Source organism: Tympanuchus pallidicinctus, unplaced genomic scaffold (genome assembly GCF_026119805.1).
Source record: "Tympanuchus pallidicinctus isolate F22 unplaced genomic scaffold, pur_lepc_1.0 scaffold12, whole genome shotgun sequence".
Taxonomy (NCBI): Eukaryota; Metazoa; Chordata; class Aves; order Galliformes; family Phasianidae; genus Tympanuchus; species Tympanuchus pallidicinctus.
The window spans coordinates 9,929,614-9,955,764 of record NW_026294637.1 but is presented as its reverse complement, the minus strand read 5'-3'; the positions used below and the strand labels follow the sequence as shown (position 1 = coordinate 9,955,764).

The 26,151-nt window shown below is 39.5% G+C and overlaps 1 protein-coding gene across 3 annotated transcripts; it reads right to left on the bottom strand.

Annotated features, from left to right (window-relative positions):
• Positions 1 to 54: 54 nt before the first annotated feature.
• Positions 55 to 25,431, bottom strand: SECISBP2L (SECIS binding protein 2 like). Of its 3 annotated transcripts, XR_008203704.1 has the most exons (19): positions 25,235 to 25,431; positions 16,808 to 16,986; positions 15,172 to 15,496; positions 14,485 to 14,620; positions 13,817 to 14,046; positions 13,697 to 13,721; positions 12,843 to 12,976; positions 12,474 to 12,605; positions 12,027 to 12,110; positions 10,900 to 11,067; positions 10,611 to 10,752; positions 9,679 to 9,848; positions 8,312 to 8,444; positions 7,446 to 7,608; positions 6,545 to 6,765; positions 5,755 to 5,909; positions 5,057 to 5,276; positions 872 to 4,588; positions 55 to 807 (listed from the first exon to the last, which is right to left on the bottom strand). XR_008203704.1 is itself a non-coding variant. In XM_052671774.1 (18 exons), the coding sequence occupies exons 1-18, from the start codon at positions 25,250 to 25,252 to the stop codon at positions 3,915 to 3,917; spliced, it is 3,309 nt and encodes a 1,102-aa protein (XP_052527734.1). In that variant the 5' UTR covers positions 25,253 to 25,431; the 3' UTR covers positions 55 to 3,914. The 3 variants fall into 3 exon arrangements, 2 of the variants coding, with proteins under 2 accessions (XP_052527734.1, XP_052527735.1); XM_052671774.1 differs by having other exon boundaries at positions 55 to 4,588; XM_052671775.1 differs by having other exon boundaries at positions 55 to 4,588; positions 12,843 to 12,958.
• Positions 25,432 to 26,151: the final 720 nt, after the last annotated feature.

Sequence of the window (26,151 nt, the reverse complement as noted above, 5' to 3'; positions counted from 1 at the left end):
CCCAACCTGACCTCAGGAGAACCCAGTTGCAAAAAGACACATCGCCCAAAGCCGTCAATTTCTACAATCATTTTTATTAGTTATGGAAGAATCCCCACTAGTATTTACATAGTGCAAAAAAGCTGTTATTACTCCAAAAAGTACGGTAGACAGAACAATTATCCTTCATACAGCAAAAAAAAGAAATGGAACAAACCCCTTCATATTGTATTTCATAATTTTTTCTACTGCTTTAACCTAAGTATTACCATAAATCTTTTAAGACATCAAAGATTAAACAGCTTTCCTAATTAGACTATTTAAAAGTAAAATATATGAACTATTGAACATTGAGAAGGTGGGCTGTGCCAACTGGGTTTCTATTTTCACTGTTACCATTCATTGGAGTGGAAGCTTGGGGTTGAACATTCTTACATTTCCTTACATAGGCAGGGTGGGGCAGAGCCCTCTGTTACGTATTTTTATGGCTTGCATCTGCTGGTTTTTGTTCCATCAACATATCGCCACGTCTCGACATGGCAAACACTGAAACCAATTCAGTGGTTCCATTAGTTGGCACAACTTCACAGAAAATACTTAGTGACAGTTTCAGCAAACAGCAGCTTCTCAAACAATAATACTTTTTACAAATGTGTTTAAGGTAACGCCATTAAATGTAAGCGCGTGTTAAAGAACCAGACAGAACCACACTGTGTAAGCTCCCTCCCACCCAAATGAGCATAAGGACACCTCTTACCTTTACCATAAGAATACCAACAAGTGCATCTTTGAACATTTTCTGTAACTTTTAACACACAGGTCAATACCCTCAGTCACTGCTCAGCTCCACTGGTACAAACATCCACACGCAGCCTGAGCAGAAATGTCAGACTTCAGGCAGTGGCAGCAGTGCTCTTCAGTGCGTGCTGACAGGATCAGGTCCTGAACCTCTGCCATTTTCACTTGGCCCAACTAAGGACAAAAGCTCTTCAGTATTTTCCCTTTCACATATTTGCAATCCACATTTCACGTCAAGAGATACTTGAAGTATTTATATAAATAGGCTGCATACATAGCCGTCTCTATCAGCTTTAAAGATCCCTACCCCTACCACAGATAAGTCATTTTTGATTTTACCAGATAAATTAAGTGGTGAAGTCATCTCCGTAAAGAATGTCTTAAGTAGATTCATTTTCTGGATAATCATATCCACAACAAAAATATCTACATGCCTATACCTACAGAAACACCTTCTCTTGGGAACCATAACAGCCTGTATAATAAACTGTGTACTTGTATACCAAATAGAAATTCAGCTACTTTAAAAAAAAAAAAGTCATGGTACAGTAAAACATTTTTATGCTTTTTTTTTTTTTTTCCCATTCTGGTGGTAATAAAAATCAAAGTTACCACAGTGAGATACTATTCTCAAGTGCTTCGAAGTAGTAAGGAACTTCCCTAAACTCAGATGCAAAAGGCTCACTCCAAAGGAACTGCAGTTTCACTCCCCATTATTGCTCATTCCCAGCTTATCAAAAAGGAAGCACTAGGGCCAGTTTCCTTTGCACCTTCTGTTTGCTCCTCCAAGGGTGATCTGCCACACTGAAAGAGACTAGTTCCTTATTTGCTGGCAAGTTAAGAGATATTAGAAGTGCTATGTCACCTTCAAGAACTATTAAATCTGTAGCAAAATTGCAGTTAAGTAGTGGGCTGAATATTACAAGTTTTTTTTTTAAATATATATATATAAATGTCAAAAAATCTTAAAATGACAGTCCAAGTTCAAAAAGACATACAAAAAGATGCATTTGATGCTAATACTTCAAGATCAAAAGTCATTTGAATCACTGGCACTGAAAAAGCAAATGGAAAAGTTACAAACATCTTTTTTTCTCTTCTGATGTTCTGTTCTGCCCTCAGTGAATACACCGATCCCAGCTGATGCTGAGACGTGCTTACACATCCAAGGGCAAGTTTTGCTTGTCAGCAGTTCAAACACCTATCATTTCCTAAAGCAAGAACTCTTTGCAAACATACAGACAGAAGTCTGCCATACAGAGAGTGAGAAGTTTAACATTCAGGAGGCGTCAATCCTCAGTCTTTGTTTTCCTACAAAATGCCTGTTCTAGTATCTAGGAAGATTACATTAAGGAACTAAGAACGACAGAACAGCCAGTTGTCCAAGCAGCTCTCTACACTGCTTATGTACATAGCATTTGCTATGCCAATATCTATCAAAGCTTTATTTACATAACACACAGATTCCATTCTTCTCATTAGCATTCAAAAACCCAGGGGCAGACCATTTCTAAACCCAGAGCCTTTTTTTCCCAGTGCAACTCAAGATGCCAGCACTACTACTACTACTACAAGCGCTGGTCCCACGTTGATGAGTGTAGAACACCCAACTAGGCCAACTACTTTTGTGTTTTTCTTTCAGCTACTCCAGAGGGTTGTTTTTGTTTTTGTTTTTTTTTTTTTTAAACGCATTCTGATACAAGTGATGAAGAAAAATGAAGTGGAATTAAAGCGTATTCACATGAGTTACTCTTTGGCTACTCTTGTAGTGAAGCTCCTGCTGCTGGCAGTTTCAGTACATCTCTTGCCAATTTAAGACAAAGATGAAAAACTCTCCTTGCATGCAAGGTTTGAACATACTCCAAGTTGAAATAGAGTCATCATCAGTTAACAAATTTCACAGAAAATCTCTACAAACGTATGGTTCGAGGTGGGGGGTGCTTCCTTCTTGTACCTCAGAGCCACTGAAACACCTCCCCAGACTGCAGAGCACTTCCCCTTTTCCTGGGATAGCTACTTCCTTTTCTACTCCAGAGGTCAACTCCTAAGGCTGCCACAAATGAGAACAGGCAGAAAGAAGTCCCATTTGGAGTACGAACTGTGAAGATCCATCCTGAATTCAACAAGAAGGTGGCCAGGATCAAAGCATGCAGATGAGCTTATCAGTAAACTGAGCCACTGCATTATTTGCACTCACTGTTAAATAATTATTCTTCCTTTTTGTGATGTTACATAGGTTACAATATGCAGAAACTGCTTTCCTGAGGTAAGTCAGAGGAGAAAAAGGAAGTCATCAGTTTACTGAAATCTCTGGATAGGGATTACAGTTAGTGATCCACTCTACGGTTTGGCAGACAGCAATTGCGGAGAGCATGGGCAATTTTCCTTTCCTGTTCTTATGCAATATTGCCAATTTGTAAATAAAATAATAATAAATACAGTAGTTACATCCCTCTAGCTCAAAGTTGTTCTGAAATCCAAAGTTGGCATAGCTTATCGTAATCATTTCATCTAATCAGCAGCTTTGTAACGATGCTTTCGCCAAGGCTGACAAAGAACTTGCATTTATGTCAGCGCAAGAACCACATACAGATTTTCTCTTTATTTTCCATAAAGACTACAAATGGGTTTTTTCCAGCTTTTTTTTTTTTTTTTTTTTTTTTTGAAAACCAACACCTAAATCCTGCTTCTATTTCTAGACAGTTTCTAGACAGAACTAGAAAAAAAAAGTCACAGCCAAATACACTGACATGCCTGGCATAACACCAGTGAGAAGCACTGGTAACTTGTCAGTCTTAAAATGCATGTTATCTCTTTGAGAATGAGCTAAATGGTCACATAAAAGAACTCTGCTTAAAATTGGTCAGTTGTAAGAAGTTTCCTTTTACAAGACGTCAAGTGATTACTTACCAAAAGATTTTCCACACTGTTTCTATTCTGGGGAATAGATAGTGATTAAAACCTAAGCTCATTTTTAAATCAAACAAGTAACAGACAGCTACGAAAATATTGTGAATTAAATAAGCACTAAATGTTTAACAGTGCAAAACGTTGAGATGAAGCATACGGATAATGGCTGCAACTTTTACAACAGTTTTAATACAATTTCTAAAAAGTTCCTGAGTTCCTGCTGATTTTCACGGCATGTAGATGGAATCTGAATGCTCCTTGTTCACAGAGCCGCAGATGGTGGGCTTATGCTGAACATTACTTGCATGCTTATCATTTGTCCACTCCTCACTATCACCAGCTGGATCGACCTGCTCAGAAGTCTCTATTTCTTCCTCCTCGCTTTGTTCTGCATTGTCTTCTTCAGCACCACTGAGGGTCTTCCCAAGCTGAAGGGTCTCCATAGTTCTCTGGGTCTCCGAAACCCAAGATTCAATTCTGCTATTAAGCTGAACCTCTACAGAAATTGGTTCGTGGGCATAATCCTCATCATCTTCCTCATCTTCCTCATCCTCCTCTTCCAGCATTCCTGGTACAAGAGTACTGGTGGTACTGATCATGGAGGAATTCAGAATATCTCTGCAGCTGCCATCCAGTGATCCTGTCTCCGTACTCTGCTGTGAGGCCCATTCCAGATTGTCATCTGGTTTCACCTCTTCTTTCTCACCTGGTGTGGCTTTTCCAAGATTTGTTGCTGAGGTAGTGCTGGTTGTAGCCAGGGGTGGCTGTTTATTAGGGGTAGATTTTGCAATTTGACCATTGCCAGCTTTTTCTGGTACTGCAGTCTTGGATGAGGATTCTCTCTCATTTTCAGAGGTTTCTAACCCATCTGATGTCTCTACCATATTTCTCCAGTTAGTTTCTACAAGTTTCAAAAGAAATTTGTGTAGGAAACAGATTAATATGTACATATATATTTAATACAATTATTTCTTCCAAACATTCTGGCTTAAATAGCAATTGGAAGCAATCATTTTAAATATTATTCTGCATTTTCTATAAAAATTTTAACCAGAAAATCAGTTTTGTTTAGTACAGTCTTACTACCAGGCTTTTCCATGCAAGTTGAGCAAAACTTGAAAATCTACCTCCACCAATGCAAGTTAGTTAATTGTAACACTTAGGAAGAGGGAGCTTACAGTTATTATTTCCCGTATTGCTCAGGAGAAGTGACTTACAAAATGAATCAATTTTAGTATTATCCCTGACAGCTGTAGACTAGATGAAGAAATGCTGTATTTTTAGCTGCATTTTCCTTTAAGTAGCATTTGGAAATCTCCAGCTTCTGGTTACAGAAGTAATTTTTTTTTATTTTTTTTTAAACACTTACCATATTCTTTTTCGTTCACTTCAGATATGGGTTCAGAAATAACGCTACAGAATGAGATAGCACTTGCTGCAGAGGGATTACGGGAATGACCCATGTGATGGGGAGCCTTCTTGACATTCTTCAGGGCTTCTTCTGCCTGTTCCTGTTCCATTGCAGCAACCATATCTCTGTATGCTTTCCTGGCCTCTTCAGTCAGTGATACCAGCTTATTAAATAAATCCTGAGTATGAAGACAGGATGGGTTTTTTGTTTACTTTTTTCCCCTTTTTCAAATAAATCAAATTTCTGCTTTTAATCAACAGTATGCCACATAACGAAGCTTAAGCCTTCTAACACCAAACACCTTTACTTCAACCAAGAACTAGCTCTGCATTAAATATAAACACCATTGCCCATTTACAAGGCTTTCGGATGTCCTTATTTGAAAATACTGCTTTCTTTACAACCTTCCAGAGAATTTCATGTGGTCTTTTAAGTCTACAGGAAAGTTACAGAGGAGTCATGGAAAAGCATTTCAATACATTGGCCTTTCAGATATGAGGAAAAAAGAGCTGAATTTCTAAAGAACAGGACTTAAAAGAGATCAGGCCAAGGCCATTATCAAACATGTTAGATGTGTTGCTCTCTATGCTAAAATAATTCTCAACTATAAGGAATGTAACTGCTCACTCCAGCCATATACCAAGTGAATTACTCACCTCAGCACCTGAGTAGTTGAAGATACCCACTACACTAACAGGAACCAGCTTGTTCACACAACGACCAAGAGCTTTACGTCCAAGAGCAAAGACAAATGGAATTTCCTGTTCCCGTGCCATGGCTATTACATTATACAGAGCTTCATCCAATCCACCTTGAAGAAAGAAATTTAACAAGTATCTAGTCAAAAGTCACAGCATGGTGACACGTTCTGTAACCCAACTTTAACTGAAATTAGCCAGTAAAACTTCGAGAAACTCTATCATAAACTACTGTGTACTACAGGATAAGCTGTAATCTGAGTGCAGCCAGTGAGCACACATCAGGGTGCTTCTGTTGTCACAGCTCTCTTACTGAACAGAGCTTTGCTCTTCTGGTACCTCAGAAAGCTTCTATTTGTGTTTCTGGTAGGGGCAAAAGTGTCTTGATGGCTAAAGTATTTCCTTTAGAGCAATACACATTCCTCTTAAGTAATCCTCCTTAAAAGGACCCAGAGCTCAAGATTTCAAGTATACCATAGACACACTGGAATCAAGTTGAAGTCTACTGTACACATTATCCGCTCACCTTCAGCGGTTTTACTCTTCATGGAGAAGTTTATTTCCAGAACAGAAGATTAAGAGAATAAAATAAATATAGACTGGCAATTACACAATTGGTTCTAAAGTGTTACATCATGGTACAGCAACTGAAAAGCGGCACTAACCTTGCTAATCAGTGCTACGCAGTGACACAAGAAAACCATAAATAAAATGAGTTAGAGACATCACTTGTTTTTATCATTTATACCTTTTGATTGGATTTTTTCACAGTTGGGAGATATAATTACACACTTGATCTTATTCAGCTTCATATGCTTAGTAACCTCACGCAGTCCCATCACCAGCCTTCTCCTTGCTTTAGCTCTCATGGGATCTTTTTGATAAATTCGTTCCTGGAAGCTGACAAGCTCTTGCAATAGCAGAGTCACACATTCATCAATTTCTTTACTCAGAACTTGGTTACAGTATCTGTCAATTCAAGAGACATCAAATATTAGCACTGCACATTCTCAGTTTCCACTGAGTCTTTCTTACTAAAGAACTGTATTACTTCAAGATATTTGAAGGAAAAATAAAAGAAGCTATTTGAAGTTGTTAAAAGGGACTAGAAAAAAAAAAAAAGAGAGACTGCATATGCAAAGTTTAAGTAGTACCTTGAAAAACAGTTATTTTTTCTAGTAACATCAGCAAGAGGATTATCTAAAAGTGCATAGAAAAACTCCAGAAAGTGCCACAAACAATTACTCTTTTCCTTAATGATCTTAAAAATAAAGTTAGTAAACAACATAGGAAGAGCAAACATTACAGTATTTTCAACATCTGTAAATATTGCTCCTCTTTTCCATCCACAAAGCATACCCAGCCCTCCTTTAAAAAATTTCTCAGGATTGCTTTCATCTAGTTTTTGTTCCAGCAAAGTAAATCCATGTGTGTATGCATACACAATACACATCCACACATGCATGCATATATTTACACACACCCAAATACACACATAGCTATCCATCTACAGGAAGACAAAGTGGCAAGAAAATACTTGCACAGGCTGAATAAAGGCTAGTTTATGTTCATTCACTGAATCTATCCACACTTAAAAATGAAGGGGACCTAAAGTGCACAACTTGAATTAAAAAATGCAGTGCTCTTACTCTCTGAATCTCTTGCTGTGAATTTTGGTTATTGCAGAAGATGCCATTGGACTGCCTATCCCAGAACTAGCAGGTGAGCCTTGGGACACCGGGGTCATGCAGTATGGAGAATTCTGACTTGCTGGTGAGAGTGAAGTATCACTGGGCATACTTAGCCCTGTTTCTGAAAGACAGGTTTGAAATACAAAGACATTTTCACGTAAAAGAAACAGCTTTACAATTCTTAGGTGCCTCTCTCACTGTCTCCAAATTATAATCTGAAAACACTGAACAACATTTTTCCCTGGAAGAGTAATTGAAATGAGGCAACGTGACATAAGCACACAGACACTCAGCACCAGCTCTGAAGCAGTACACTGGAGTCTTTGTAGACACCTTCTCTCCCATCGCCAAAAATCTCCTCACATCAAGAACAAGAAAATTCCTCGCAGCATTCCAGCTGCTTACAACTATTGCTGCAAACTGACAGTCCAGATACTGCAGTTTATTGACAAATGTTTTCTGTACATAAGAAAACCATATATTCTTAACTAGTTTGCAAATAAAACCTAAAACAAATGTAATAAACATAGCATCATTTATTAACGACGCTAATTAATCCCACAGGTTTCAAATATCCACTCTAGCTCAATGAGTGAGGATTGTATGGAGCTTGTGTACCTAGAACATACACTGCACTGAGTTTTCCACAACTGAGGAAGAGATAAGACATCTCAGGGAAAAAAAGATCTAGTTTCTAGTATTTTATAATGCTAGAAAAAAATTACAACAAAACACCAATAGGCTGCATTGCACAAAAAGAGAACATGAAGTAGGTTAGTCATGGTATGGGGGGGAAAGCAGGAGCAGAAGGAAGAGACACTGACCTTCTTGAGAGGCCAGCTCCTGAGACTGATCAGTAGGCAGGCTTATATGAACTTCTTTCTGCTCATCAGATCCCAAAATGCTATGATCTACTGATAATCGGCCTTTCTTCTCTTCTCTCTCTTTCAAAATGATCTAGGAACAAAACCAACAGCATCTAGAAATGATGACCTTTAACGAAAAACAGCCATTTGACTGACCAGAGCACAAAATAATCAATGTGTTTCAAACTTTCCTATTCATACCAGGATAAACAAACATAAATGATTTAAGTTCTCTCATGGATCACAAGCAGTATTTTATTCTAGCATTTTACAGACTGTATACTCCATACTTCCACATAAGCAGTGCTTTCAACAATTTTTATCATTAAATACTTGTACAGCTTCTTTCTGGGTATGTGATACTAAGAACTCCAAATTCCCATTTCTTGCAGAGACATCTTATGCAAGAGTAAGAAGTGTCTTTAAGAAGCACCACTGTAACAGACAGAATCCTCTCTTTTAAATAAAAAAACGTGCAAAGATAACAAGGGCAGTATATCTGTGGTGCTTACAACAAACAAGACACAGGCTTTAATAACAGATGCTTAAAAACATTCCCGGACAGGTATCTGTCATTTACTTGAGTTTGAAGTTCACAGCTAACTCAGGAGAGAAAAGGAAGAAAAAGATTAGAGAAGAAAAAAAAAAAAAAACACAACCAGAAACCCATATGCAACTTAGCCACAGCCAACCGTGTACAACACAGCTTTATCAGATGCTAACTACTCATGTTATAGGGTGGTCTTGAAAAAGTTGCTTGCTCTGCTACAGGTCTTCATCATTTCCAACTATTTTTTTTTCTTACTGTCTTTTATTTCAGGGCTAGTTTTTGTATTTTGCCTTTTAATTTCAGCATATACTTCATTCTCCCTGTATGCACCTATTTTGCATGCACATGTACATAAAAAAACAATTAGTTCCACATTCACTCAAAAAAACATGTTTTGCTTCAAGTTAGACACCCACTGCTAAAAAAAACCAAAAAACAACAGGGTAGGGAAATTTAGCTCTGCATAGTACACTACAACATAGGATTCAGCAACACGGAAACTATGCAAGTGTTTCCATCTGTTATAATGCTTATAGTTAAAAAAATCCTTGAAAACCCTATTGAGATAAGTTTGCATGCCCTCAACTAGCTCCAGGGCTAGAAAAGTTATGTACTAATGCACTACATGCCTCAGACAAGGTATCAGTGTAACAAGAAACAGAGAGAAAAGGTCATGATTCCTTACTCTACTGTTATGATCACTAGTTCTTGGGTAAGAAAATAGCAGTTCTTACTTTGAGTGCAGAATCAGAACACACTATGGCTGATCATTTACCTTTTTAAGTGCTGTAGGGCGTTTCAGTTTCGAAATCTCTCTCTCTTTTCCTCTTTTCACTTTTGGAGCAGTTGAATCTAAAGGATTAAGGCAGCCCATAGATGGCTGCCCCTTTGTTAAAGACTTTCTGTTGGCAGACTCTTTGGTATGAAAGGGAGCAGCACTGCCAACTAAAAATGAGAAAGATGTTAGTTTCACTAGAAGACATGTCAGATTTCGTTCAACAGTGCTTTCAGAATTTCCACCAATGAATTCTTAAAAGTACATTTTCCTTCCTTGGAAAAAAACAGTTTATAATGACAGGAAAATGACATCATTTGATATTGTCACTTCCAGATGGTTTTAAGCTTTCCTCAGTTTAGCCTCATGTTTTCGGAAGTTACGGATCCCAGGAAAATAACTACTTGATAACACTGATAATGGATCTCTCAAACGACTACATGTAACATCACAGTAGTAAGATAAATTGCAACTATTTATCCAAACAGTGCATTTTCCTTCTGCTAACTAAGCTTTCAGAGACTTAGTTAGCTGAAGGATAAACAGATGAGTGCAGCATGAAATTATCTTCTGTTTCTCACAGAACACAATAAATATAGTCTCCAATGAAAATGTCAACCATTCTTTGTTGAGCTGCTCAATATAACTTCACTGACTTTAATTAACGTTTGAAGGCAGATGAAACTCAAAGCAGGTAAATGAAGCAATGCACATGGTAACTGCACACTACAATGGACTCCAGGATATCTGCTACTGCTCAGGAGTGAGATTCAGGGGTTACAATAGACGACCATGAAAAATGTCAGTTCTGCACTCAGCAGCAAGCTGAGAAAAAGCTATTTTTGTTTTAAGCGTTGACAGGAAAAGCATTCTTAAGAACAATCACATTTTAAATTTACAGTGTCACAAAATGCATTTAGTGATAGAAATACCTGTGTATGAAAGAGGTCTGGTGTTGGTGATCTGACGAGCTTTCATTGCTTGCTGCTGCTTTTCAAGAGCTGCTAACATGTCCCCTAGATCTAACTGAACAGGAGTCTTGCTCTTCTTTCCAGCAGCTTTTGATAAAGCCTCCTGTAGGATGAACATCACATGCTGATAAATAAACAGCACCTGCAAAATTGTCTTCGAAAAGAGATTCTTGCTTTTACGAAAGGAGGCAGCTGCTAAAAGATACTCCTATCAACTGCATGCAGGGGAGAAGGGCAGAAAACCACATACCTGGAGTTTTTTCTGTTCCATGCTTATCTCTGAATACTCCTGAGCTGTTGCGAGTGCTGCTGCCAAGGCCTTCTTCTTCTGACTTTTGGCACGCTTTGGTACAGAAGTTGTAATGGGAATTGGAGTCTGGACTATATTGATGGGAGAATTCTCTGGTAAGTCATCTAACTGGAATGTTAAAACAGTGCATACAACACAATTAAAGACCTTTCTCTTCAAGACCACAGAAAGCATTAACACGCTAGAAGCCAAACGAGTAATAATTTTTATCATCAGTAAGATTCAATAATTAAATACATCTAAATGACCCAAGTAAGGTAAGAAAATAAATCTTAGGTAATTATTTTTGATAGGAAAAATACTATAATTTCTCCAATTATCTTCTGGGTACTTTGCAGTCTGATTGCTACATGAGGGCGATTTTTTTCTCCACTCAAAACATTTCATGAGGACTTGCTTTTCATGGACAGCAGCCAAATAGGTTAAGTAGTTTACACAGAGGTGTGAAACAAAATGTTTACATAGATCACATGAAAAACACATCCGCAACACTTATTTCTACAGTCTCAATGTAGATGTTTAGCTTATTTTCCTTTCAGAATAACCAATTCAAACTAATTCCTTCAGGAAACTGAAACACTATGTATTTGCAGATTTAACAATTCCACATCAATGCAAGTCCCTCAAGCCAAAGAATAGCTAGGATGTAATCCAGGCATTAATATAAATAAACCCATATAACCCTCAAAACCTATCTCAGGAATCCTTTGGCATGTACTATTCACTCAAGATTTAGCACACAATTTCACAAAAGCAAAAAAACTCATGAGAAACAATCAATGAAATGGAGAAATGTTCAAACATATCATACAGTCTCTCTCATTAACAATCTCATCAACAGGTCAGAAGCCAGCAGTCTTTTTACGATGGGTTCTACACTCCATTTAATTCACATTTTTTACACACCTAAAGCCAGCAATGCAAATATGCTCAGAAGATCACAATTTAGACATTGCATAAGTTTGTATCTTTTTAAAATAGATCTCTATTACTATTACAGTATTTCGTTTCAAAACAACTTCTGCTAATTTAAAAATAATTTGCTTTGTTTTAGAAGAATCACTTACTACTTTGGGTGAAATCTTCTGCTGGATGTTACTACTTTTGCTGTTGCCATTGTCACTATTTAGTTCTGGAAACTCATCTTCATCCTAAATAGTAAAAAATAATAATAAGAGCACAGAAGAAGTCATCACATTAAAGTACCAATTGAAATACCTGAAAGGACAACAGCAAGTTTAATGCTGAAGATCCACGTAAACTAGATGTGCTTGAGACTAACATAGAAAATGACAGAAAAAGTTAAAACAGTTCTGTATCTGTATAACCATTTTTTAAGAAATTATTTATCACCTCTTCAAATAAGTTCTGCTATATCTAGAAAGGAAAAAAGTCACAGGACAGTAGTTTTTATTTGCAGGCCGAAACAAAGTTTTGCAGCTTCTCCTATTTGATAACATCACTTGTTCTACATTTATCTCACTAATGCATTGACAGTTTTCATACAACACTACCTCAAAATACAGAGGCTCAGGACTCTGCTCTGCTCTACTCGACTGACTCGTAGTTAGAGGCTTTTCATGTCGTTTCTGCAAATTCTGTCTCCTTTCTGAAGATGTGCTGTGGCCTCTGCATCTGAAACCAGACTACAAAATAATGAACGGGATTGGTATTATGCAGTTTCAGCTTTTCAATATGTGTGCATGCATGTAGGACATTCACATTTGTTAATTAGCAATGAAGAAGGCATAGTTTATATGGAATTATATTTAACAAGCTGACTATTTTAAACATTAAAAAAGCATTCTACAGATAGCATTAATCTATTCTAAAATTCATTGTTTTCATATTATAAGAAAGAAAATACTTAAATTCACCTTTACCTGTGAACTATTTCTTTGCTCAGCTTGTCTTCCACCTCTAATAAACGTCTGTGTTTTTTCAATCCAAGGCTTCTTTTGAATTGCCTGGGAATTTACGTTAGTCCAACTTACACCAGCTGAAAGGAAAGTGCCAGCTATAAAAAAAATGAATCGCTATCACAGAGTACATCGTAGTGACATGCATGGAACCAGAGCCAGGAACTCCAATTTGATACAAATACAGTTCTTCGTGTAGTTCTAAATTCCTTACAACATTCATTTCTGTAGCTATTTACAGAAGTTACCTGAGTCACTTTTATGGAAGAGTCACACAACAATATTCAACTGAAGATATTCAAACTGTCATTATCAGCAAGCAGTCAGATAAAGGAAATACTGAATGCACATCCACAACAATTTCGGTCCAGCCATAAACAACTGCCACTAGCATTACCCACAACTACCAATCACATCTGTTCATGTCCTTAAAGTATGAGTGCTTCTCAAATAGAGAGAGTTCTTTACTTCTCAATGAAGAGCAATGCCATTACCATCCATACACAAACTGAAGTCCAGACTAAGGAAGTATGAAAATAAAGTACAATAAGAAGCACAGTCTGGTGTGAATGCTTCCATTGCAAGCCCTGGATTTTTTTCTTCCCTTGAAGAGAGAGATTTTGATAAACTATTAGTAATAGCTACTTACACACTTCCATTCAACAAATCAACAAGGGAGTATTGATGAGAATGATGGATATCACAAAGACAAATCTTCTAAAGTGTCTGATGAGTTACAGCAGAGTCCTGGAAGCAGACCATTCCCAACAAGACAAAGTAAAAATAAAACATACACAGCTCACTACAAAAATGCTTACTTGTATTTATTGATGGCTCTACAACCTGAAATGGAAAAAAAAAAATAATTTTTTTTAGTAGCCTTCTTTTTGGTCTGCAGGATACAAATATAGTTAAATTACCCAGTTCTGTTTACATACGTTCATTGCACAAGAATCTGCATTTCTTGAAGTCACAGCTGCAGCCTGGTTATTGCCATGCTTAGGACTACAGTAGCCACTATCACTGTCAATGTCTGCTTCGCTTGCGCCCTGCTCACTAGAGGACTCCGCAGCAGGGTGAGAAGCTCTTCTGCGTCTGCCTTTTGACTTCCAGAGCATCGTAGAGGCACTCTCAGAAAGTGACTTGTTAGCTATATCTAAAGGAAAGTCTGTGACACAGGTTTAACAAAGTAATTAGTTAATAAGACACAAAAAGTCCACGTGATAAGAACAAAACGAAAAAAAAAGTTCTCGCACTTGACAAAAAATTCCTTTTAATATTAATGACATCACTTTTTTATTCTAAAATATATATATTTTAATAAATATTTAATAAAATATATATATGCATCTAGATCCAACTCCCTCAATAAGATAAAGGTGTTGCTATTGCCAACATCTCTGCAGGAATACCACATCATTGCAACACTGTACTCTGACAGACTGAAAAGGTTTCTGCAAATACCAGCGGCCTTGATCTGCAAAGATCTCTCTCAGAAGCTACCTCTTAAAAGAAGATGGACCAGTTTCAGAAAGATCATAGCCGAAATGTAGTTCTAGTTATTTTGCACTCTCTTCCCCCTCAAAACAAACAAAAAAGGAATTACCTGTTTGCTGTGATGCATCAACCAACAAAACAATCTTTGATCTGTTCTCAGGACCTGATGAATTTGTCTCCTTCTGAGTGGCTACATTTTTCACTGGAGGACGTTTACTTTTTATGTGCATCTGTAACTGCTGCTGCTGTTTTAAAAGATTAGCCAAGCACACATATAAGCCTATATAAGCCATATACTATTTGACTTCATAGTTGTAATCAAGTTAAACAAAGTTCCAGTGCTCCTTCCAGAAGCCACATATTTGAAGACAAGAGGTTAAAGGAGATATTCATAAATTACTTGTAACAATCTCATACACTGCATTTATTAACCTTTTCAAAGCATTTTCCTGCATGAACTTTTTTTTTTGCTACTTCCACATCCTAACAAAAGGAAAAAGTATGAATATATTCCGTTCTCTCGGGACGTAATTCAGTCCAAACTAGCAGAGACAGTGGGAACTCCCCATATTACACGTACAGATTTTAAGCTCACCGTGTATTTTAGCCCCAAAATATCTCTATGTGCAGCTACACAACACTCCAGTTAACATCTTTTCCACCCACCTTCCCTTCCATTGATATACTTCCATACCCGCTCTTGCTCAAATGAGAAGCATGTTTCTGTGCAGGTGCTTTTATTTATAGTTTTATTTTTGCCATTAAAAAAAAAAAAAAAAGACTGTGCCATGCTTACTTTTGGTATGATTGGTCCCCTGTTACTGCTTCTGCTTCGCTGGGTGGATATTGGGAAGACCTGGCCTGACGGGTTGGGACGCTCAGTGCATTCTGTAGTAACTGTATTCACAGCATTTGCTGTTTGAAATGGTGCTGAATAGGGGGGAGGAAAAGGATGATAGAAACCCATGACCTGAGCACAGGGTGCTGGCATCAGCTGATAGTATGTGTATTCTGTAGAAACAGGTGGTTGGGCAGGTATTATAGGATAAGCAAGGTACGGTCCTGCAGGATTTGGGTTGGGTTGCTGCCATCTGATGTCATTGTTATATAATGGAAACTGTCTGTAAAAATTCAAAAGGAAAGAAAAAAGATTGTTCAGTAAGTTTTTCCCTGACAAGAAAATTCTGCACATCAGAAAACCACCACTCTTAGGAAAAAAGCCAAAACCATTACATAGACCATTAGTTTTTAGTAACCGAACTTAAATCTTAAAGATTCCAATTAAATGATGTTCAAATCTCTGATTACACTAAAGAGTAAAAAGGTAGAAATAGTTTTGTTTCTCTTGTCACGTGCAAATTTATTCCTAATGTTAAATTGAGAAATTAGGGGTGGGCATTTCTCTTGAGAAATTCTTGGAACCAACTACAAACTAAATTTTTTCAGCATCTCAGAGAATAAGCAACTTCAGAAGCAAGCTTCCACAGGTAAGCTAGCAGAAAGATGACAGTGACATGCCTGTCAGCAGGGCCTGAATATTTGACCCTGAATAAAAGGAAGCAGTCAATTCATCCTTGCTCAAAATGCCTATGAAAATGCAGGCCTTAAGAAACACCTGTAAAAGCCAGCTTCTATTTGAGAAGCTTACTAATAAAATAAAGTGTGGGTATTTCTTCCAGCGTTTAATTGAGATACAGCATGCCACAAGAGCACTCCCAGGGAAGCTCTCAGCCCAGTTACTGTCCCTCTCTTCACACCTGAAGAAACCAGGAGACTATCAACAGAGAATGCCCAAATACTACAGAAAGCAAATGACAGGTAAAGAGTCAGGGTAGTTTTACAGATTTGTTGTGGGCAGTTGTTAAAGGATTCTTTTTGTTCTTACCTAGGCAAATGCAGCAGTACTACAGAGAGCTATCCTAAGCAAACATTGACTACATTTATCAACATCAACTAACAAATACATGTGCATTCACATAATGAGCACAAAATAAAGAACATTAAAATTGTGTATTTAATCAAAAACCTTTGGGCTAGAGTGATGAGATCCTAAACTCAATGTATTATAACCAGTTATTCAGGAAACTGGATACAGCTACACTGAGTGCAACAGTGTCAGGTGTTCCCTCATAGCAGGATACGCATTGCACACCTAGAGCCTTGCATCAGAAGCAGAGATTCAAACACAAATCTCCTGACTGCCTGGGAAGGCAGCAGACAGAAGATTTGTATCAAAACCCTGCAGCAAGTGAAAAGAGCAAAGAATATAACTGAGGAAAGCAAAAGAAAGCAAACAAGCAAAAAACATTTCATCCTTACTAATGAGCAGAGGGGAGATCAAGTGCAGCACACAATGAGTATACAAGCAGTTGTTAAAATTTCAAACTCATTCAGAATTTTTCTTCCATTAAAACCACAACCGCATGTATTACCTATTGGATTGATTTTCCTGTACAAATGGATAGCAAGTGATCAGGTAGCTGGGGATAGGAGTTGCTTCCACGCCATTAACTCCTCCGCTGTCACTAGGAAGCGCCATCGGGATCATTAGTGTTTCTGGACCCTTCTTTTGAGGAATAAATGGTTCTACTTCAGCTGACAGCTTGACATTCTGAAGAAAGAGAAAGCATTGTAATTAAATACAGAATTAAATCGTTTAGGAAAACTTAAGAGATTCATAAAGTTGCATGGCAATCATCACAAACAGCAGGCAAAAGGGCGACAAGGCTACAAGCCTTCTGCAGTCAACTGAAAGAGGTGGAGAACAGTTGGTAAGTGGTTGTTGGATCCTTCCAGTCATAGGCTGTAACACAAATCAACATCTAGCATTTATATTAACCTTTACAAAGTGCTGTACAAACACCAATTAATTTAAAAGGAACTGAAGTTCTGATCTTGCAGAGGAAATGCTAGTCTGAACACAGAAAGAAAGAGACTTGCACTGTAGGTGGAGCACAGTTGTGTAGGCTAGCATAATTGAATTCAACATATGGAAGATGTAGTAATGCCTGGTGTGCACTACCAAACTGACCATGTTCCCAGGCAATTATAGAACAGATTTTTTAGCCACCATAGGTTTACTGCTAAAATAGATGGAACGTGTGTGGGGTTTTCTTCTGTGATACACCATCTGCACAATTTTAACATATTTTAAAGTGTTAGAAATATGATCACATTTTGTCATGATAAGAGAATTAAAGACTGCTTAGAAATAAGTTTTAAACTCTGCTCTCAAAGGAAAAGACCAGCCCCAAAGGCATCCTTAGCAGCTTGTATAGCTTTTTTACCACGGCTTTGGTCTGGTAATAGCTTAGCTGGGTCCTACCTTTCAACAATGACAAACGCTCCATTCAGTCAGCTAAAGAAGCCCTACTGTGAGATGCAGATCCACTATAACCTGAAATTCCACCTTCTACATTTAGCCAGAACTGATCTAACTTTCCAAACTTTTCAGCTTCAATTCCCTTGTCTCACACTAGTTACCAAATCATTTCGTTCCAAAGCAGGTAAAGACTCCACAGCTGTTTCTTTCTTTTGTCCAGGAAACTATTCCAAAAGCCACACACAGTCTGCAGGAGGACATGCTCTTGTTTTAAAAGAGGTGAACCCTGAAGGTTCGATGTGCAGTGGACAATCTTATATCCTTGTCACTAATTGTTCAACGCCCTCAAAATCAGGTAGACAACACTTCTGAAAACACCATGACAAGTAGTCACGACTACCTTGCGATCCTGAGTTCACACCTTCGCTTTCTCAATCCCACAATCCACCTGAAGACATTTCTGTTACTGCCCAGAATCTCCACGTAATAGCTTCTTTTACAATTTACTTTTGAAATAAAACACACGTGCAAATCACGTGCTTCCTTTATCAGCATGGGGTGAGGAAGTAGGGAGAAGCTGGAAGGGGAAAGTCCAAAAGCATTTTGATACTGCAGCTGTCCATTGTCAGTGAGGAAGCTATTCTTTTTCTTGATGAACAGGCTCTTTTAACACACCAGACTGAACAGGAAAGACTCCCAGCTTAAACATTTGTTTGGGCAACAGTGAAGTCAAGGCACTTAAATAGAAGAAAGTTTAATTAATCAGTAAAAGATAGAAAATCATAACTAACAAAATGACTAAGAACCTGTGTTGCACTGTAATTTACCAAACAAATGAGCAGAAAACCAGCAGTCGCTTAATTACTTGGTTGTCACAAAGAGAAGTGGGAAGAAGTTTGCACAGTAAATGCTCTAGGGCTTCACTTAAGTATTAAAACTTACTCTTAAGTCATCATAACTGCCAGTACTTGGTGCACCATTTTTATTATATTGAAATATTTTCTATATGTGTACATGTAAAACTTAATTGCAACATGCGATGTCTGAATTCCCTGCTCATTTCAGAAGAATTCTGCTCATTGAATTCTGTTAACTCCATTTGACACCCAACGCTACGTGACCGCAGTCTGTAAGAGCCACTTAATGACTTGCTTTTTAATATGCATTTGATGCCTGTCGAAAAAGTTTGGTTCTATTTCTGCATCTGCCTATTTATTTTATCCTTCCATTGGTCAAATTGCTCATTTATAGTTCTTCCATGAGATTTTGTGTAGTTTTAGTTCAAATTTCACCATTAGCTAGTTCCTGTATACATCAATTCACTTATCTGCAGAGCCACGAGGCAACTCCCAGGCACAGAAGTGCCCTGCTCTACCCAGGGTTCCCTCTCAGGCCTTGGGCTTATCACTGAGCTCACCAGTGACTCACTTACCCACCTGTGAAATTCCAAGTCATCTGCTTCAACACAGCATCACAGGACTATTTTTTATATATATATAAATATATATATGTATACATACATAGAAAAATCAACTGTTTTCAAGCAGTGATCATGTGGTAAGTGACTGAAATACCAACACTCTGAAAATGAGGAGATCTTTTCCATGACATGTAAAGATTGCCCTGCAGAACTGTTTGCAATAGAATTCGGTTGTGGGCTGACCTACAAAACCAGGCTGCAGAAGCATTAAAGCAACACGCTAAGGCTGTCTCACCCATACAAGATTCAAGAACATAAGCAGGATGAGCTCTGCAGAAATACAGCACTCTTACAAGGCACTGAAAGCTCTCAGACAACTACACCTAACCCACTGGTCAGTGCCTCCCAGCTACATGCTGACTGAACTTTGGCCAGAACACCAACTATAAACCACTACAGAACTGACTAGGAGAACAGTCAAAACATCTGATATTTGTGATGCAGGTGGTACAAGATTCTCTATTTTAAGGAGCTTCCCAGTCTGCTCTTTCCCTGCATTGTTTTGGCAGACTGATGTGGAAATATGAGAAAAATGGCTGGTACTTAATAACGATTCACTCGTAGAGCTCTCTTAGTAAAGTGATCTTTGTGATAACAAATCTTACCATCGTTACTCTCACAAGGGAGTAGTCTTTCACATTTCACTTTTAACAGTACTTGACAAGTGATCAGCACAGGAGCTGAATGACTCCACCAGCAATGCTGCCACAGCAAAAGCATTTCTTGCCAATTGGCAAAGATCAACCCCACCTGTTAAGGTACTGAGTTTTGATCAGAGGCTTTAAATTATGCTGAGATTGCAGAATTCTTGATTATTCTAGCTGTAGTATTTTCAAGACAATACATTATCCAAACTGCTCCTGCAAAATTCAAAAAGTTACCTTAGTTTTCCAACTACTTCTGGTAAGATGTATGTATTTTCTTTATATCTTTCCAGTAAATAGAGAATTCTCTCTTTTCAAATTTCCTCAAGAGCGACAGGTGGGAAGGATTTGGGTATTTCATAAGTAAACAAATCTAGCAAAACAAAGTTATTTTGCTCCTTCCATGAAACACTGAGATAGAAGGACTAGAAGAATAACTTCAGGTAATGATTAACTATTGCTATGATAGACTAATTCGTTACTGTATTTTCTGTACAGCTTATAAAGTATTGATTATAGTACCAAGATAAAGAATATCCTGTAGCCACAAACAAGTGAGGGTGCATTTGAAAGTTAATACCCTTTTTTGTCTACAGAACTTCCACTGTGTGTTAAAGTAATCCAAACAGTCCAGAAGTCTCTTACATGCATTATACTATTAGCCCTTTTCTGGCACAATCTGTACGTGCAGACTTGTTAATTACATCCATATTTTTAAGATGCTTCCTTCATCTTGCTGAAGTAACTGTTTTTTTAATTTTGCATTTATTCTGCAGACTATGTATATTAGCAAAATAGCAATCTCAGCCTTAATAAGGTGCTTCAAAAATCCTGCAAGCATAGAATAAAAGACCAGACCCCTTTCTGAAGTGGCATGTTGTTTCAGAGGTAAACCCTAAGCAGACAAGCCAAAGAGCACGGAGATGTGTAGTGCAGCAGCTCCTCAAAGATGGCAGTCATACTGCACAGAGCAGCAAGTGCACATGAACAGAACCCTGCAGGACTGATCACAGAGCTGACCTGCAGTCAAGTGCAACAAAAGGTACTGACAAGAAAGACAACACTAACAAGCTCACGGTAATCTTTACAACAGAACACTTGTGATGCTATTTAATGCTATGATTGCTTCCTGGCCATTTACCTTGCAGCCAATAGAAATCAGCACTTCGCCACTGACAACAGCAAACACAGAGCTGGGCCCTACATAGTTAATATCAAAAAAAGTATGTTTTGATCAGGCAATCCAAAGGCAAACATTGCAAGACCTAATTTTACACTGGCATGCAACTTTCTCATGTTTATTCAACCTTCTACATCATGAAATTGAACAAAGCTTTATCGAAACTGACCTTTGATAACTAAACTTGTTTCAGCATGACTTAAATTCATATTTAGAATCCTCAGATTTTCAGCCACTTGCCTATGAACAGCAACATATTCCTTCAAAAGAAACCAGGACTCACACAGAAGTCTCTTTTGTAGATATCCCTAGCTTTAATTTGCAAGATGCTCCGCACTGTCTCATTACATATTTCGGTCCAACAATTACAACTCTTTCAAGACAGCATATATACTGAAGAGATCCTTTGTTTCCTATATAAAAGCTACTGTAGTCATCAACAGCTGCAAAGACAGAGGATGACACAAGCAGGAACAGACTGGTAAACTTTGTTCTATAGTTATAGCACTGTATGTTTAATCTTAGAAAAGTTTTTGTTCATTGTATTTAATGCCATTCAGCACTCCACATTAAATGGGAGCGCTGTCAGCTTGCTCTCTTACTGCAGAACACTTGGGTATCTATGTTACCATTTACAGGGTGAGAAAATAGACACAGATGCTGCATTTCAGTTGGCTAGAATGAAATCAGCTGCTTCACTGCCACAAAGTCTGGAAACTAGAAGTCTCATCACAAACAAGATAAAAAGCAGTGCTCAAATAACTGCTTCTAAAAACCCCATTTCTTAATTTCAGACCTCAAAATCCAACAGTACTACACCAGGTGACATTTCATCCATTTTAGATAAACTTTACCAATATGGAAGTCATTGTTTCTATAATTAGCTGCTTCTAAGTGGCAGATGATTCAGGAATGGTAAATATGCAGTCTGACTGGAAACACCAGCAGCGCCGTTTAACAGCACGCACCATTCCATCCAGCCTTATTTAAACACAGTAATTTTGATCCAACACTTCAAGCAAATAAACCATCGAGTTGGTCTTTCCCTTTTCTCTTAGCTCCCATACACAATTCTCTTTCCTTTCACAAAAGAAATACCCTATATTCAGAAACAACAAACTATTAAGAACTAATATTTTAATGGCACAACAGCACAAGTTAGCTTTTGTATCATTCAATAACAGAATATTCTAGGGGGAAAAAAAGTGGAAAAAACTCAAATGCAGTATTTGTAGTCACAAAGCTTGTCCAAAAGATAAAAAGCTATAAACAGGATTCTCTTATCATACTTACAGCACTTGACAGTGCACATCAGCTTCTGAATTCACACTATCAACGTGAAGTGGGAGTATGAGTGCCTTGCAGTCTGCACACTGGAGGTGTCAGAGCAAACCACTCACCTGCCTGCTTCCTCACCACCACAAAACAGTCAGCGAGAAACATTTGTGATCAGAATACTCAGAAGACCTTCATGTATCATAGCATTAATATTTTAAATGCGCTGCAAAACACATTCTGTAATAAAACAAAAGCCTTAGTAAAATCCAAATTCTTCTGTACTTTCAAGGTTCAAGAGAAAGAAACGTGCAAAACCTAGGATCTGGGAAAACAGACCTTTTTTTAGTCTGCTGACACTTGAAAAGTCTGCCATGAATAAGAATCAGAAGGAAATAAAATAGGATAAAGAACACACAGATCTAGATCAACTACCACAGCAAGCACTTTATCAGGCCAACTGTTGAACGGTCAAGAATAGCAGAGGCAAGCACACTGGGCAGTGTTTAAGCAACAGCAATACAAAACACAGGTACTTGATTTTGCAACTTCATCTAATTTCTCAACCGCATTAAAGAACCAAACGCCTTAATCACAGGGCTAAACAAGTGCCTAGCTCTTACAAACGAGGCACAGCAGTACCCTGCAGAGGAGAAGTGGATTCTCTACCATGACCAGCTCAATAGAAAGACTGCTGAAGGTCACATACTGCATTTTCTCTCACACAGAGAAAGCCTACACTTAATCACTTCTCATCCACTTCTAAACAGAACAAGCTTCAGATCACAATAAATACTACTATAAATTTTTTTAGGGTTGATTTTTTTTTTTTTTTTAATGTTTTCTTCTCTATTAGCTGCCGAAAGATCACTAGGCACATCACAACAAGCAAAGCCACACCAGAGTGAAGGTTACAAATGTCAAGAGCAGTGCTCAGTGATGCTATTTACTCGTACAGGTGCCCACATGTTTTTGGTGCATGATGTCTCATCCGGATTTACTCATCCAGCACCCAAAACTGTTCAAATACTTTTCCCACCAAAGGCGCCTGCAATCCTCCCTTACTCTTGAAGTACTAATTTCTACCATAGCATGGTATTCCTACCTACCCATGTTCTAATTCCACAGTAATTATTCCTATCATCAGGAACAGTTACTTTACTGTGGTTGAATGAGTAATCTGGGGGAAAGAGAAGAAGAGAATTAGAAAAACTGTTATTATGCTGTGATATTCATTTATCAGATGTCACACAATACCGATGCTGAAAGTACACCAAATGGAAGAAATCACAGAACAGCCCCCCAAACTGATGCAACCTCACCCGCCAGTTATACTGATTAGGGAGATTACAATCTATCTCACTGCACTAAAGATAAAAACTCAAAAGCATTTAGAAATCTCTTAACTTGCTACTGCATTATTAGGAGAAAAAAAGCAACAAGGCAGTTGAGCCATTTTAGAAACTTAACAGCTATTAATTTGCCTGTCTAGAAGCCTTAGTAGTGGACAAGGAACAGAGCTAGATGTGCTGCAAGCAGAATGAACAAGATGATGGTTCCTGCTTCAGAGAGCTCAAGTTGAGGTAATGCAGTTAAGATAACTACACCATCAGATCCAACACCTTACACTGTAATAGCTCATGAAAAATGAGAATAACTATTTCCATCAAATAAAAAGAACGGTTTGATTGTGACACGAGTATAAACCTTACAGTAATGGGGCAAGAAAGAGTTCGAGCAACAGGGAATAAATATTTCACAACTCTGCCACAGTCCTAGTTACGGTGGAACCAGAAAGGAAAAAAGTACAACAGATGAATTAAGTAATGTATTGTTTTCTACATTTTAGATCATTAAGACAACACACTGAGAGCCATACCATACTTTAGAAGCAAAAACAAAATGAAAAGCATTGTATCTGTAGAGTGCTCTATTCTAAGCTCATGCTATTTACTTAACTCACTCTACTACTAGAAATCCCTGGATTTCTAGCAAGGCACAAAGTGACAAAAAAGGAACGTGTGAACTCAAAATAAGAATTTCCGAAACATTCTGCTGAACCTGGAGCTGAGAATTACAACGAGGCCACAAAGGAGGGCAGCGCTCACTTCAGAGGGATCATTCAGATCTGCCTCCTGACCATGGAAGCTCTCACTGTGTGCACATAAACAACCACACAGACACCTGTGTTCCAGCACAGCCTTTTATATAGTTAAGAGTAACACAGAGCAATTACTTGGAGAAGAGCAAGTTCACTATTACAGAAAAAAGGGTGATTTCCAGAATTAGTGCCCTATATGCCCAAATCTCTCGCTGTCAGCAACCCCTAGCACTAAAAACTTCAGTCATTTCCATCACTCCAACAAGTGCCAGGTCGCACACACCGCAAAGTTCCGCAAGTCCCTTCTGGTGAGCACACAGCCTCGAACCACCCCTCACAACCGCAATTATTCCACAAGCTTGAAACTGAGTATATCTATAGAAACCTGAGGGAGAGGCCCAAAACAGAGGGCACGGCCCCTCACGAACACCAAGGGGCGAATCCCACAGCGCTAGACTTAACGCGGGCAGAGCCAGCCCGAGACCCAGAGACCGAGGAGGGCACAGCCCCACGCCTCCCGCAGGCCGGCGCCCAGCCCAGGGCCGGCAGGGCAAAGGGCCGCGCCACAGCCGCTCCCAGCCACAGGCCGGACGGGGGGCTCCGCCAGGGGGGACCGCCGTCCCCTCTCGACCCGCACCCCCGTCAGCAGCTGCCAGTCTCCGCAGGCCGCGGGCCGGGCCGCGCCCCGTCCCCGCGCACGGCAGCCCGGGACAGCACCGGCCAGGCCCGACAGCAGGCAGTCGCCGCTCCCTCCCGCCCGTCGCTGCCCCACTCAGCGCGGCGCCGGGGCGTCGCAGCCACCACCTCTTCCACCGCGGTTGTTTACGGCCCCCCAGCGCCGAGCCCGCCCCCCGCACCTTGTCGGCTTTGTCCATGGCTCCAGCTGGGCTGGGCGGCGGCTCTAATAAGGGCGGCGGAGGCTCCCAGCTGCCTCCTCCATTGCGCTCGCTCCCCGCACCGGGATCGCCGCGTTCCCGCACACGCCCAGGGCGGCGCTGGCACCGCGCGTAGCTATCACGGAAACCGAGCCCGGCTACGCCACGGCCGGGGGCGGGGAGGGGAGGGGGGACGGGGGACGGCGGCAGGGCGAGGGAGGCGGGGTGGGATCATCTGGGACGGAAGCCGGGCGGGCCCAAGCCGCGTCGAACGCCTGCTCTTCAGAGCTGTCCTTGAAATTATCTAGAGCGATGAAGGGAAAAAAAAAAAAATACAAAACCCTACCATCAATTTAGAGGGGAAAACGTTAAAAATGTGGCACGGGGATGGGCTGTGAAACAGGCACACCGGAGTTGGGCTCACCTCAGCCCGGCCTGACATCAGCCGACCCGAGGCTCTCAAATGTCGGCAGGGCTCCTAGTCGGAGCCAGGCGCTCCAGGCGAGAATGGCACCCGGTCCCGGTCTAGCCTGGCACAGGCAGCTGCTGGAGTGGGCTGTGCAGCTGCCACACCACTACCTTTGCACAGGGAAATTCGAGGATGCCCATCTTTGGGCTTGTGTGACATTTATTTTGCTGCCTTGATTTCTACCTGAGTAGTCCTGGGCCATGGGACTGCGTTCACCTGCCTACTGACCCACGGAGGATGGGAAGCAAGTTCAGCCTCACAGAGCACCTGAGGGATTGCACAGTGCAATCACACTCGTGGGCTCGGCCTCACCACTGTGCTGCTGCCTGGGGTTTAGTGAAGGCCAAGCATTGTTTGTTCCTTTACTGCTTTGTTTCTGGTGTTTTTATTGAATCCAGAAGGGAATTGAGTAATAGACTCAGTGCCTATG

Bases quoted from the DNA above. Each gene is read 5' to 3' on its own strand.
- SECISBP2L (XM_052671774.1), bottom strand. The intron at 14,047-14,484 runs GTAATTCCTTTT...CCTGTGTCACAG, and splicing joins TGATGCATCACAGCAAACAG to ACTTTCCTTTAGATATAGCT. The intron at 13,722-13,816 runs GTATGTAAACAG...TTTCCATTTCAG, and splicing joins CAGATTCTTGTGCAATGAAC to GTTGTAGAGCCATCAATAAA.